At 32.3% G+C, this 13,368-nt stretch overlaps 2 protein-coding genes across 2 annotated transcripts; one reads left to right on the top strand and one right to left on the bottom strand.

Annotated features, from left to right (window-relative positions):
- Nucleotides 1-960: 960 nt before the first annotated feature.
- Nucleotides 961-1,879, bottom strand: LOC114743391 (fatty acyl-CoA reductase 2-like). Its single transcript, XM_028931605.1, has 2 exons — nucleotides 1,847-1,879; nucleotides 961-1,368 (listed from the first exon to the last, which is right to left on the bottom strand). Exons 1-2 carry the CDS (start codon nucleotides 1,877-1,879, stop codon nucleotides 961-963), a joined length of 441 nt encoding a protein of 146 aa, XP_028787438.1.
- Nucleotides 1,880-2,647: 768 nt separating this feature from the next.
- On the top strand, nucleotides 2,648-13,109 carry LOC114743390 (fatty acyl-CoA reductase 2-like). The gene is made up of 9 exons (XM_028931604.1): nucleotides 2,648-2,879; nucleotides 8,812-9,036; nucleotides 9,159-9,262; nucleotides 9,882-10,081; nucleotides 11,613-11,713; nucleotides 11,799-11,982; nucleotides 12,086-12,247; nucleotides 12,447-12,528; nucleotides 12,705-13,109. The coding sequence occupies exons 1-9, from the start codon at nucleotides 2,648-2,650 to the stop codon at nucleotides 13,107-13,109; spliced, it is 1,695 nt and encodes a 564-aa protein (XP_028787437.1).
- The last annotated feature ends 259 nt before the right edge of the window (nucleotides 13,110-13,368 follow it).

Here is a 13,368-nt window from a genome sequence, read left to right as displayed (position 1 = left end):
TCAAAATACTATTGATCATCAATCGTGTCTGGTTTTTTACTTTTGTGCCACTAATTATAACAACTCAATGATGGATCCATTTACTTTATCGCATGGGAAAGGGCAGCTTGAAGGAGTATTTTCTGACCCAGAAGGAATTTGGGACGTGGCAATAGCTATTTACCATTTCTCTCTGATTTGGCATACTCACACACACACACACACAACACACACACATATATATTGCACACGATGATGATGATGATTAATAAGTTTCACGCATTGTTCTGAGTTTAATGACTATTTTAATCTCCTAGCTAACTTATAGCTGCTTAATTAGCTTCTCCAAACCCCTCCCCCAAAAAAAGGAAAAATCGGGGATTATCTTTGTAGTGGAGAAAAAGAGTAGTGCTCGAATATTATTGATTTCATATGCGTGGAAAAAAAAATAGAGATCATATTATTTTTTACACTGTAAATAAATCTGAAATAATAAATATAAATTACCTAGATTTATATTTATTTTGAAATAAACGAGAGATTGACATGATTTCAGGAAAACTTAAAGGGGTATTGTATGATTTATTCTGAAAAATCAGATAGAAAGAAACAATTTTGAGTGTCAAAATCAAGGTACTTTTTTTCTTTAAAAAAAACCCTTATGAGATAGCCATGATTTTTGGTTTATGTATATAGGAGTGTTGGAAATTATGAGATAACCATGCATGATTTTATTTTAATAATTGATTTTTACATGTATAGGTAAGGGTATTTAGTTTCTGTTTATAATTGATTTTGACATGTTTGGATAATGCTTTTCTTAAAAAATAAAGCATGGTTTTGCCTCTTACATAATTGTCAGAAAACCGAAATGAAACAGTTTTCATCATCGTCCTGAATCGAACGGCCAAAAATTGACCCTGAGAAAAACTTGACATATCTTCTTCTTTAGAGAATCTAGATTACGAGGAGTTTGTTTAATTACCTTGCTTTAAAAAATGTGTAGGGTTCATAGACTTTGGCCATTTGAATAAAGTCTCTTGCTTGTTTCTTGCAAAGCATTTGGAGCCTGTTATATAGGATGGGATCTAGATGAGTGGCATTTGGTTCCATCGAACCATTTTTCTTTGCCATTTCATTTGAGATGAAGGATGAGAAATCATCGATGTTGTTGAAAAACTTCGTTCTGGAGATGCTAATATCATTCCCTTTTGAGTCAGAAAGTGGATTGCACTTGAAGTGATCATAACCATGCCTAACCATATCACCGTATGAAATCAAATTTACCAAAGATGACCCAAATTGGTACACACTCAAGCCAGTGTTACCAGAATTGCCATGCTTTGCCGTTATAGCTATTGCAGCATTCACTACCATATCTACTGGAACCTGCAAAATGATAAAACTAGGTTGTGACACCATAAGTTAGTCTGACTTTAAGAATCAAATTTTTTTTGTCCCCTTTTTTTTGCAGGTTCCAGTAGATATGGCAGTGAATGCTGCAATAGCTTTAATCACTACAAAAAAATTGACTTTCAAAGTCGCCGCTGAAAGTGTCGCCACTAAAAAGTCGTTGCCGTAGCAGTCGTGGCTGAAAACTTTCTGTGAAGACTAAAAAGGTTGCCGCTGAAAGTATCTTTCAGCGGTGATTTTTAGAAGTTTCGGCGGTGACATTTGTCGCTGCTAAACACACTTTAGGTGACGACAAGAATGTCGCCGCTGAAAGACACTTTTGGCGGCGACATTCTTATCACCACTAAAAGACAAACATTTGTCGCCGCCGAAAGGTATGTTCAGCGGTGAACTTTTTGTTGCCGTTGAAAGTAATGCCTAAGAAGAATTGGCTTTACCAACGCCATGTCATCACTGCCGATGCCACATCATCATCGCCGGCCGCCATGTCATCGTCACCAAGTGCCACATCATCACCACCGACCGCCACATCATCACTGGCCACCTCCACATCATTGCCACATCACTCCTCCTCGTCACGTAATCGTCTAAATATTTTCACCTTAAATGTGTCTTCTTCAAGGTTCGAACTCGTAACCACCTCCTTTCGTGTCTAATCTTCTTGCTGCTAAGCCAGATTGAATTTGTTTATTAATATTGTAAAATAATATATATTATTATATTAAACTTTCACGGTGACTAAAAAAGTCACCGCTGAAAGTCCACTTTTAGCGGTGACATTTTTGTCGCCTTTGAAAGTCTTAGTTTTAGTAGTGAACTTTCAGCGGCAACAAAAAAGTCACCGCTGAAGGTCTACTTTCAGCGGCGAAATAAAAAGTCGCCGCTGAAGGTCCAGCGGTGACACTTTTGTTGCCGCTGAAAATCTTAGTTTCAGCAGTGAACTTTCAGCGGCGACAAAAAAGTTGCCTCTAAAAGTTCACTTTCAGTGGAGACAAAAAAAGTCGCCGCTGAAAGTCTTAGTTTCAGCGGTGAATTTTCAGTGGCAACAAAAAAAGTCGCCGCTCAAAGTCCACTTTCACTGGCGACAAAAAAAGTCACCACTAAAAAGTCCATTTTCAGTGGCGACAAAAAAAGTCGCCGTTGAAAGTCTTAGTTTCAGCGGACTTTTTGGTGTCGCCGCTGAAAGTGGACTTTCGGCGACGACATCAACGGTGACTTTTTTTGTCACCGCCTAAAGTTTGTTTTTTTGTAGTGAATGGCAACGCATGGCAATTCTGGTGACACTGGCTTGACTGTGTACCAATTTGGGTCATCTTTGGTAAATTCCATTTCATACGGTGATATAGTTGGGTATTGGTATGATCACTTCAAGTGCAATCCACTTTCTGACTCAAAAGGGAATGATATTAGCATCTCCAGAATGAAGCTTTTCAGCAACATCGATGATTTCTCATCCTTGATCTCAAATGAAATGGCAAAGAAAAATGGTTCGTGGAACCAAATCCCACTGATCTAGATCCCATCCTTTATAACGGGCTCCAAATGCTTTGCAAGAAGCAAGCAAGCTACTTTATTCAAATGGCCAAAGTCTATGAACCCTACACGTTTTTCAAAGGAAGGTAATTAAACAAGCTCCTCCGAAAAATCTAGATTCTCTAAACCAGAAGATATGTCAAGTTTTGCTCCAGTGTCAATTTTTGGCCCTTCGATTAAGGTCTATGATGAAAACTGTTTCATCTGATCAATGATCTGTCATGCACTTTAAGAAAATGCAAAAGCTAAAATTAATCACTTGAGGAAACTTTTACAAACATTAGAGTTCTTCAAAACACTATCGTATTATTGGTTATATATATATTTGGCACGTGAGAACACAAGTTAACACAGAAAATTAATGGTGTCTGCAAGGTTTGACATTCGGAATGCAAAAAAGTTAATGAAGGATGGGTCAAATGAACAGATAAAGAAGTTTGGTTTGACCTAGAAGGCATAAATTAGGAGTAGACATGCGACACTCATATCCCTGGTCTGAGAAAGCTTGTTTTGACGAGCAAGTAGTGCCTGGGAATGCTTGTTAGTTTCTTCTGATACAAAAACCAAGAGAATGGTAAAGTGAAGGAAGATCTGATCTGCATGTATTTCATAAGTCCCTATTTTGTATGGAATATATACATGCATCTAATATTAAGCTTTTGGTGCCTTACTAAGTGGACTTAATTATAGGAGTTAATTAATTTTATTAAGAGGTGTCTGCGTGAGTTAGTTGCTAACTTGACTAATTTGATCACTTCTTAAATTCCCCAAGTGTCTCATTATTTTTGTTACTTGGTATTAATGACATCTATTTGGGTTTAATGTGTAGGGCCCTTAGGAGAAGAAAAGTTAACATTTACAAATTGCTCAAATGACAACCAAGGATCACTTGGAACTAAATGCAAGCATCGTCATTATTATTATTGCTGGCTTGCTGCTGCTATGGTTGTTATTGCTACTATTATTCTTGTTAGTATTATTATTGCTATTGATATTATTTCCATTACTTTTTCGGTAAACATATTACTTTTATTATTATTGTTATTGCTATTGCTATTGTTATTATTCCTATTCATATTATTGCTATTATTATTAATAAATGAAACTTAGCTTGCTGCTTATTGATTTCTAAGAGAAATTTTATTTCAGATCGAATTCTTGGTGCTTTTTTCATTATAATTTTCATTCTTTTAAAGAAGATATTTATAATTAGTTGTTTGAACCTCCACTATAATTATTTTTCCCCTTTATATATATATAGAGAGAGAGAGAGAGTACTCTTGTTTATTGCATCGATTCGATTCTGTTGGTTTATTTACGTGCATCACATGTGAAATAAATCCTAGTCAAGTTTAGAACGCAAGTGATTACAACAAGAAAAGTCAAAACGGCAAAACCCACCTCAGCTTTTGGCTTTTCCTTAACTGCTTCCTAACTTCATTGTCGTTTGCTTTAGTCAAGAAAAGAATCTCTATTCGTTCTTTAGTTTGAAAAAGTACTCAATCTTAAGTATAAAGTAACTTAAGTATATTTTAGAGGAATAAAAAAAATCTTAAATCTCATCAATTCTATTTTAGAATTTAATAATTTTTTTAATTTTATCTCTATTTAATATATACACTTTTCAGGAAAATAATAGTATACACAATAATAAATGAAAGGTGAAACTATATATTAGATAAGAAATTAATAATGTGACTTATAAATAGCATAAAAAAAAAAACCTCTCACACATATAAATAGAGCTAGAGAAGACTATTAGTAACCTTATTAAATATATTTTTCAGGTATAATTAATTTACATATTCTTATAGTTTTAACCAATTTTTAATTATGTCCTTATAATTTTTTTCTTTTTATTAAGTCCTTATACTTTCACTTATTTTTTAATAGGTTCCTACAGCTCCACTTGATTTTTAACCAGATCCATTTATTTTTAAATTTTCTTTATTTTTAATTTAAAATTAATTAATTAAATAATATTCAAGTATAAAATGTTGTTAACAAATTTAAAGTAATATTTATATAGGTTTAAAAATATCTAATATAATTATTAATTATTAATTAATTTGAATTGTTGATCATAAATTTATCGCAATTATATTTTAGTTTTAGTAAATTTTAGTTTTATCAATCAAATTTTATAATTATAAAATAAATTATAATTATAAATGAAAAATATAAATGCAAGTTTTGATTAAAAATTTAAAAATATGAAAATAAATTCAATATAATCATTTATTATTTATAGAATAATATTTAATATTATTATAATTAAAAATATTATATTTTATATTTACAGAAGAATATTATCAAGATTCGTAGAATAAAGAATTAAATAAATTTGGAGACCTGATTAAAAATCAGGTGAAATGATAAGAACCTAATGAAAAGGAAAGAAACTACAAGTACTTAATTAAAAACAAGTAAAAGTATGAAGATCTGATAAAAAGCAAAACTGCAAAGACTTAATTAAACATTGGTTGAAACTTTCAGTCCAAAACAAAAGCATTAGTTGAAACTATAATTAAGGACTTGCAGGTCATTTATCCTTATTTTTATAAAAATATTTAAAAATTATATATTACACATATTTATTTGCAATATAATTATTTCTCATAACACTGAATAATAATAATAATAATAATAATAATAATAATAATAATAATAATAATAATAATAATAATAATAATAAATTCTACTCGACTATAAAGAGTCATCTCATGGCTCCGGCCGAAAACAAAAAGGAGTCATCTCATGACCGGACCAACGTGAGCTCCTGCCCATCTCATGGTAATAGGCATGGTCATTGAAGATGATTCTAACCAAAATAGTTAATGAACCAAGTCGGGTTGCTATATGGGCCCATAACACTTAAAGCATGTATTGGTCTGCTCCTATTTATAGGCATTTCTAATATATTTTATATAAACTAAGAAAAAATCTAAAATTGCATTAACTCTGTTTTAAAATATGATAATTTTTTAACTTTATTCCTATTTCAGGTTGTCATTAACTCATGCATTATAAATAGGACTAGAGGAATAATAATGTAGGTTCGATTAATCCTAACTTTTGTATATATGACAAACGTAATTGGATGTAACAAACTTAGCTGGGAAAGGCGCCTTCAATACCAAAAAAATATTAATATATGCTGTTGGCAAATTATACTCATTAATTATATATCTCATAAAAGAAATCGGTTGACGGGAGTAATTATGTTGTTTATTATTTTATTTCTATCTCGACTCATAACCTTTTGACAATTAATTTTCATGTGTCAAATTAAATGAATTCATATCTCTACCCTCCCTCACAATTATATACATATTTCATATTTAATTAAGAGAATCTGGATTAGCTAAACCAAGAGGCACATTGAAAGGTCTTTTTATTACTAATATTTAGGCATACCTTAAAAAGTACGTAGTTCAATTGGCATGTCTTTAGTTTTCTTTATCAAATTTCTTTTTTATCAATCTTCCACGATACTTACATATGCTTTATTTCTGTTTCCATGCATAAAAATTTTAACACAGCCTTGCCTCCGTTAAAATCATTCCTCTTTTTTCCATACTTACTAGTATACTATATATATCTAACTGCCAAACAGGTTCGTCAATTGGAAGAGACAATTTTACAGCAGTACAGTTATGGAATTCAATGTTGCAAACACAAATTAAGCTAGCTAAGGGTATCATTTATTTATTTAGCTGTCCATGCCTTTGAACTTATATGTGTTTATATTCTATATTAATTATATGTCTTTTTCTTTCTGAAATGATTTAAAATTTTAAGCCAAAAAGGGAAGTGATCTGACGTCAAATTTATTTGTTATTAGATTTTTCGATATCGATGTTTCAACAAAATGTTCAGACAGAGAGCTGTGGAAGTGAAACACGGTACATTACTATTCATAGTCATAACATTAATATCATTCATCAATGAAGAATAGAGTAGTTCACGAGGATGTGACTTTTGCAACGAAATAATGTGAATTATAATAATTTCAACACTTTGAAATCTTAAAATGTGAATTAAATTTATTGGTCTTTTATTGATAATTAAAAAGGGTTAATTGAAAAAAATATTCTAGTTACTCGTAGCATACAAATTGAAAATTCCGATAGTCTCGGGTGGAAACCTCGATCCAAAAGCTTAATAAGTTGGAAACTGCGATGAATTTTTTCCCCTTTTGATATCCATCCTTTAATTTAAAAAAAATGTCAAAAGCTAAGTTGGAAAATAGTACATACAAGTTTAAAATGATGAAAGAATGAAAGTGAAAAAATTCTTAATTGATGATTATTCCAATTTAGGCTTCCAAGATTTCAAAATTAGCTTCTGGTGTTTTCAATTGAGGCCTACGGGATTTTTTATTTGTGTATATTATTATTAGAATTAATTTGTCTATATATTATCTTGTTAATGTCTTTAAAAAATTTAAAGTGCTGAATTGGGATTTAAAACGTGTAGGTCTCAAAATGTAATTAATTATTATGATACCGTAAGTTTTGTTCTGTATCCTCCCATTACAAGAATTAACCATAAATTGGTGGAAACTGCCAAACTTGGTATAAACAAAATAAAGTTTCTCAAGGCCCATAGCAAATGGAGCCTGCTGTCTTTGGAAATTCCTTTTTACAAGCTTTACTATAACAACATGAAATCTTGTCGATTTAGACCTTGAAAACAATATTTTGAGAAGAGATATATATATATATATATATTTATATATATATTTCACTATATCTCACGATTAAAGTAGAATTGAAGAAAGAATCCCACTGGGAGGTGGCACAAGAGTTTTTGCCTAATGGCTAATTCCATTAAAACATGAATAAGGGGTGTTCCAACCGACTAAATTAAAACAAACCAACTTAAGTAATTATACATAGCAAGTAGGAAACCAAGAGAGATCTTAATTTTTGATTGGTTTTACTCCATTGTTGTTGGTTCCACTATAAAAAAAAATTAACTTTTGTCACCGTTGAAAGTCTTCAATGGTGAAAAAAGTCATTGGCAAGTCGTTACCATAAGAATTGTTGCTGAAACTCATCAGTGGTGACCAAATAAGTCGACACTGAAAGTATTGTCACCTCTAGAAGACCCTTCAATGGGGACTCGTAATGTCGCTGGTAAGATTTTCAGCCGCAACTCTTAATATCATCGCTAAAAGTCACACAAAATGTTGCCGATGGAAGTCCTTTTTTTTTTTCAAGTGTTAAATTGATTGGATTTAATCTAGTTTGGTTTTTAAGAAGATGCATATGACCATTTATATGAATGAGTCACATCCAAACCATCAATACCAATTTAATTACGCCAATGACCTTGAAACCTAACTAGTGGTATAAAAACTCCCTATGTTATGAGAGCTTGGAGTCGGTTTAATCCCCTTGTAACTTCAAGTCATCTGTACCCGTCTTCAATTGGGAAAAAGAAAAGAACTATACCAAAATTTACATATATAGTCTCTTTCGGATGGTTCTTGCTTTTCAAATCCTCTAAAACGTGATCACTTCAATGGATCCTGGATTTCATTACCATGCTCTTTTAGTTTACAATTGATGATCATGAACCGAACGGTCTATCCAGAATTTTAGAGAGACTCATCACTTTTCCATTAAAAAAAAAAAAACTCAAATACTCCAATGATATTTAATAAGATCCCACCTAACTTTCTCTTTAATGGGACCCCTAGACTGGCTAAAAGTTCTATTTAAGTGAGGTTGGTCCAGCTTCCTCACTCACATACTCATGCACAAGCCAAAAACTCTGAGCACCGATCTTTCTCTGACCGATCGGTCCCTTTGCTGCTCGAGCCAATGATTTCTTCCCTCAATATTAGTTTTTCTTTTCCACTGTTAAAACCTCAAACAGTACATTATGGACCTCCCAAAACCATCAATACCCACCAGAAACGCAGCCATGTGAAACCTTATTTCTCTGATAATGAGAAGCCAGAGAAAATTATTAACAGTGTTATTCACAGCCCAAAAAGAGAAAGTGGCTTGGAAAGGAAACAGGGTCATGGTATTGGTATTGCCAGATTTCTTCAAGGAAAGAACTATTTTATTACTGGCGCTACTGGTTTCGTGGGAAAAGGTATTTGCATTTTCTTTGCAGTATTACTATTGTCACTTTCCTCACGTCCAGAACAAAAAGAATATATATTATTGTAAAGGTTTATTTATTGACAAATATATGTATCTCCAATAACGTTGCAGTTTTGGTCGAGAAGATGTTGAGGACGGCACCTGATATGGGGCAAATTTTTGTGTTGATCAAAGCAAAAGACAAGGAAGTAGCATTAAACAGATTGAAAACTGAGGTAATTAATTAGTTATACGTACCCTAATCACCATAAAACATCTTTGCATTCTATGTAAATGTATTCCAGGACTAGATCTCAGAGAAGCCTATGCATTGGATGAAATTTTATGGAGTAAATTTCAAAGAGTTTGTGAACAACATAATTTGCCATATAATTTATATTTTATATGATATATGCTGATGTCAGAGCACATGAAAATGAGAACCTGAGCTTCAAAGAGTTTCAGTTTTTTGGTAGAAGACCCTTTATACTACAGAATTTATTATATTGAATCGAACTCTAGTCTATGAATTATGTGTTATGCGGAGTTTGAAAACATGTTGCAATAATAATAGATCTCACTCTACATTCCTGTCCCTAATCAAGAGGTTGAATTTAGTCCTAAATATAAGACCCCAATCTATTTTATCTCCCTTATTTATCCAAACTAACCCTATTAATTATATATGTTAAGGGAGTTTACATTAATGGGCTTTTTCAATCTAATACCAGTACATATTTTTGACAAATAACTAACTTAATTTCTTTTCTTAATTTTTCCAAATTAGTTAAATACATCTTATATTAAGGACTGATGTAGTATTATTTTGACATCACCCATCACTTGCATGCACAGATCATAGAATCTGAACTGTTGAAGAGCCTTGAAGAAGTGTACGGAGTAAACTACAAGGCCTACCTGATGAAGAAGCTGGTGGCAGTGCCTGGGTGTGTTTGTGAATCTGATCTTGGGATGGACCCTCTCACAGCAAATGAAATTGCAACCAAAGTGAATGTCATTGTAAATTCAGCAGCCAGTACCAACTTTGATGAAAGGTAGTTATAGAATTTAACATCATTTGTTTGAGTAAACTAAAAGACAACAATTTAGGGCTTGTTTGTTTTTGTTCTTTGTTTTCTTGTTTTCAAAACAATTTTATAAAATTGTTTTTAGAACAAGTTTTGAAAACAAAAAAATAAAAGAATTTTTTTGGATAATAATTTTAAAAAAATCATGTTTGAAAAAAAAAAACTCATAAAAAACCATACTTGTTAGATGATAGTTGTGATTGATAATAATAAGTGATGAATAGTAGATGAGAAGAAAATAAAATTTCTCAAAATTTTTCAAAACAAAAACAGAAAAACATATAAAAATTCTTTTGGTTTTTTGGTTTTTAAAAACTTGTTACTGTTTTTTGTTTTTTAAAACAATAGACTAAAAACAACTTACCAAACAAGTTTTTTGATTTTTCTGTTTTAAAAAACTAAAAATTGTTTCCAAAACAAGAAACCAAACAAGCCCTTAATTTGTTGTTTTCAAGGAGGTCTCTGTAATTAAAAATATTTTAGTATTCATGTTTTATAACTGCACAATATAATGCTACCATAGAAAATTATAACCAGGAGAATAACAATTTAGGATCTGATTAGATAGTTAATGGCAAATAAAGGCTCCGTCAAAACCTAAGCTTTCAATTTTTAGCACCAAACCCCTCCCCCTCCCCAAAGCAAAAAAAAGGTTTTTACAATTTTTCATAATTAGGCGTTGTTTGGCATTGATTTTCTAATAAGGTCTTGCGTTGTCATTACCCTTATAATTATATCGCCTGATAATGAAGCTTGTATTCCAAAATTTAATTATAATATTTTTTTATCTTAAATAAGATATTTACATAACAATCAACTTATTACAGAAATTGTTTATTTTACAAATTATAAATGCAAAAAAAAAAACAATATTTGAACTATCCAAGTCTCGTATAGACTAAACCAAATCTCCTAATAAAGAATATGGACTAAAACCATATCCTGGATGCGTTAGTCTTGTTGCAATAACATCTAATCGAGCTCAAGTGTTTGTTTTGTATGATGGCAGAGTTTTTGAAGGCCATTGGACAGAAAAATGAAGCATAATTAGAATAAAAATGAATTGAATTGGATTATAAAAGTGTGTTTGGTATGAAAATAGAAATTTAGTATAGTTTTCTTTAAAATAAAAAATAGTTTTCATGGTTAATATGTAAATGAAAATGGAGAGAAAATTTTGAGAGAAAAGAGAGGGGGAGGAGAGACGAAGGAAAAGAGGAGAGAGATAGAGGAAAGACAAAGGGAGAAAAGATGAGAGAAAAATATAGAGTGGGGGAGAGAATTAGAGCGAATAAAGAGCAAGGGAGAAAACCGAGAAAGGAGATAAAAGAATCTTTTCCTTTTACTAAAATCTACCTTATAAAAATAGATTTTATATTTAGAACTGGAAGTAATATTAAATTTCATCTACCGATAGAGGTGTCTTCCAATTCACCACTCCAAACTTTTCCTATCATGTTGCTAGTTAAATTTTAGTTTTGAATTAATTTACTTTCAGGTACGATGTGGCTCTGAACACAAACACCAAAGGACCGTTTGGTGTTCTGAACTTTGCGAAGAAGTGCAAGGACCTTTGTCTTCTCTTGCATATATCAACAGGTATAAGACTAGAACATACAGTAACATAGAACTGATTTTTTATATGTAAGTAAGTGAACTTAAATCGAATATATGTGATGTTCAGCTTATGTTGGTGATGGAGAAAGACAAGGGATAATAATGGAGAAGCCACTTTACATCGGACAAGGAAGAGCTAGGGCAATCACAGAACAGGACATAGATTTTGAACTAAAGTCGGCATCAGAAATGCTGGATTCACTCCAACAGGATCAAGCAACTCAGAAGATGAAAGAATTGGGTGTGAAGAGGTACGTACAACGTAGGAATGCCTTTATATATTTACTTGAAAATTGGAGATCAAATTGTTTGGCTCATAATTTTTGTTGAAAGCATCGATATATATATGAACAGGGCGAATATGTACGGATGGCCAAACACATACTCATTCACAAAGGCGATGGGAGAGATGTTAATAAGCAGCTTCAGAGATGGCACACCAATGGTCATTCTTCGTCCCTCTGTCGTTGAAAGCTCTTACTCTGAGCCTTTCCCTGGTTGGATTCAAGGATACAGGTCCTATCCTATCCTATCCTACCCCCCCCCCCCCAAAAAAACAGTTATTTTCATTTTTCATTGCAAAACAGAGTTCACTCATGTTTAATTATTTCAAGTCAAAACACGAATAAAATGACCATAATTATTTTTTAGTCATTGCATTTTTCTCTGCTACTTTTCATCACATAATTATTCTTCTTCTTTCATCATAAGACAGAGTTCTTGATCCGCTTATATTTAATTATGGGAAGGGTCATCTCCCAGGATTTCTTGCAGACCCCAATGCAGTTATAGATGTGGTAAGCTTAGGTCAATTATTTTTCATTCACAAATTATAATAAAGGTTAATTGCCCATTTTAAAATCAGTATGTATGGCTTTGAATACTGGGTGGCATGATGCCATCAAAGGAATATATATGTGTATATATAATCTTTAACCAAAAGATTAATGATTAAATCAAATGCATAATGCAGATTCCAGTAGACATGGTTGTGAATGCCACAATGGCAGCAATTGCGAAACATGGGGCTGCCGCAACACCAGATTTAAGCGTCTACCACGTTGGATCTTCTGTGGCAAACCCTATTTCACTTGGAGCTGTGTTTGATTATGCTCGTAGCCATTTCAAGTCTTTTCCATTGGCACAGTCTTCTAATGGGAACCAAAGTCTCATTCAGAAGATGAACTTCTTAGACTCTTTGGATGACTTTTCGTCTTACATTACAATGGAGATGGCAAGGCAAACTGGATTGTTTCATGAAACAAAGCTTGAACCTAATCTCCATAAAACCCTCCAAAAGAAGTCCACAAGGAAAGCACGGGCTTTCATTCACTTGGCCAAGCTCTACGAGCCATACATGTTTTATAAAGCGTGGTAAGCAAACATATATACGCTACGTTTGACTCTATGTCACCGGATATTATATAACATTAGATCAGACAAGGAATGACCGAAATATCTTGAAAAAAATTAATCTCTTAGTTCTTATAATTTTGACTTGGTTGTAACTTAGCTTCTATATTAAGGACTAAGTTGTATTGAATAAACATTTGAGATTGAATTAATACCAAATCAAAACTTCGCAATCAAAAGTTTGGTTTTGGCAAAACCTTATCACTACTTAAGCTTCCAATTTT

This window comes from Neltuma alba, unplaced genomic scaffold (assembly GCF_004799145.2).
Source record: "Neltuma alba isolate B1F8T4 unplaced genomic scaffold, ASM479914v2 tig00004011_pilon, whole genome shotgun sequence".
In the NCBI taxonomy this organism is placed as follows: domain Eukaryota; kingdom Viridiplantae; phylum Streptophyta; class Magnoliopsida; order Fabales; family Fabaceae; genus Neltuma; species Neltuma alba.
Note: the sequence above shows the minus strand (reverse complement) of the source record. Positions and strands in the feature narration are given on the sequence as shown.

Excerpts from the sequence above, each read along its gene's own strand:
- LOC114743391 (XM_028931605.1), bottom strand. The coding sequence starts at position 1,879 with ATGGCGGCCGGCGATGATGATGTGGCATCGGCA. Across the intron at positions 1,369-1,846 it reads ATGATGATGTGGCATCGGCA|GTTCCAGTAGATATGGTAGT; the intron begins GTGATGACATGG and ends ATCATTTTGCAG.
- LOC114743390 (XM_028931604.1), top strand. The coding sequence starts at position 2,648 with ATGGCAACGCATGGCAATTCTGGTGACACTGGCTTGACTGTGTACCAA. Across the intron at positions 9,263-9,881 it reads TAAACAGATTGAAAACTGAG|ATCATAGAATCTGAACTGTT; the intron begins GTAATTAATTAG and ends TTGCATGCACAG. Across the intron at positions 11,714-11,798 it reads TCTCTTGCATATATCAACAG|CTTATGTTGGTGATGGAGAA; the intron begins GTATAAGACTAG and ends TGTGATGTTCAG.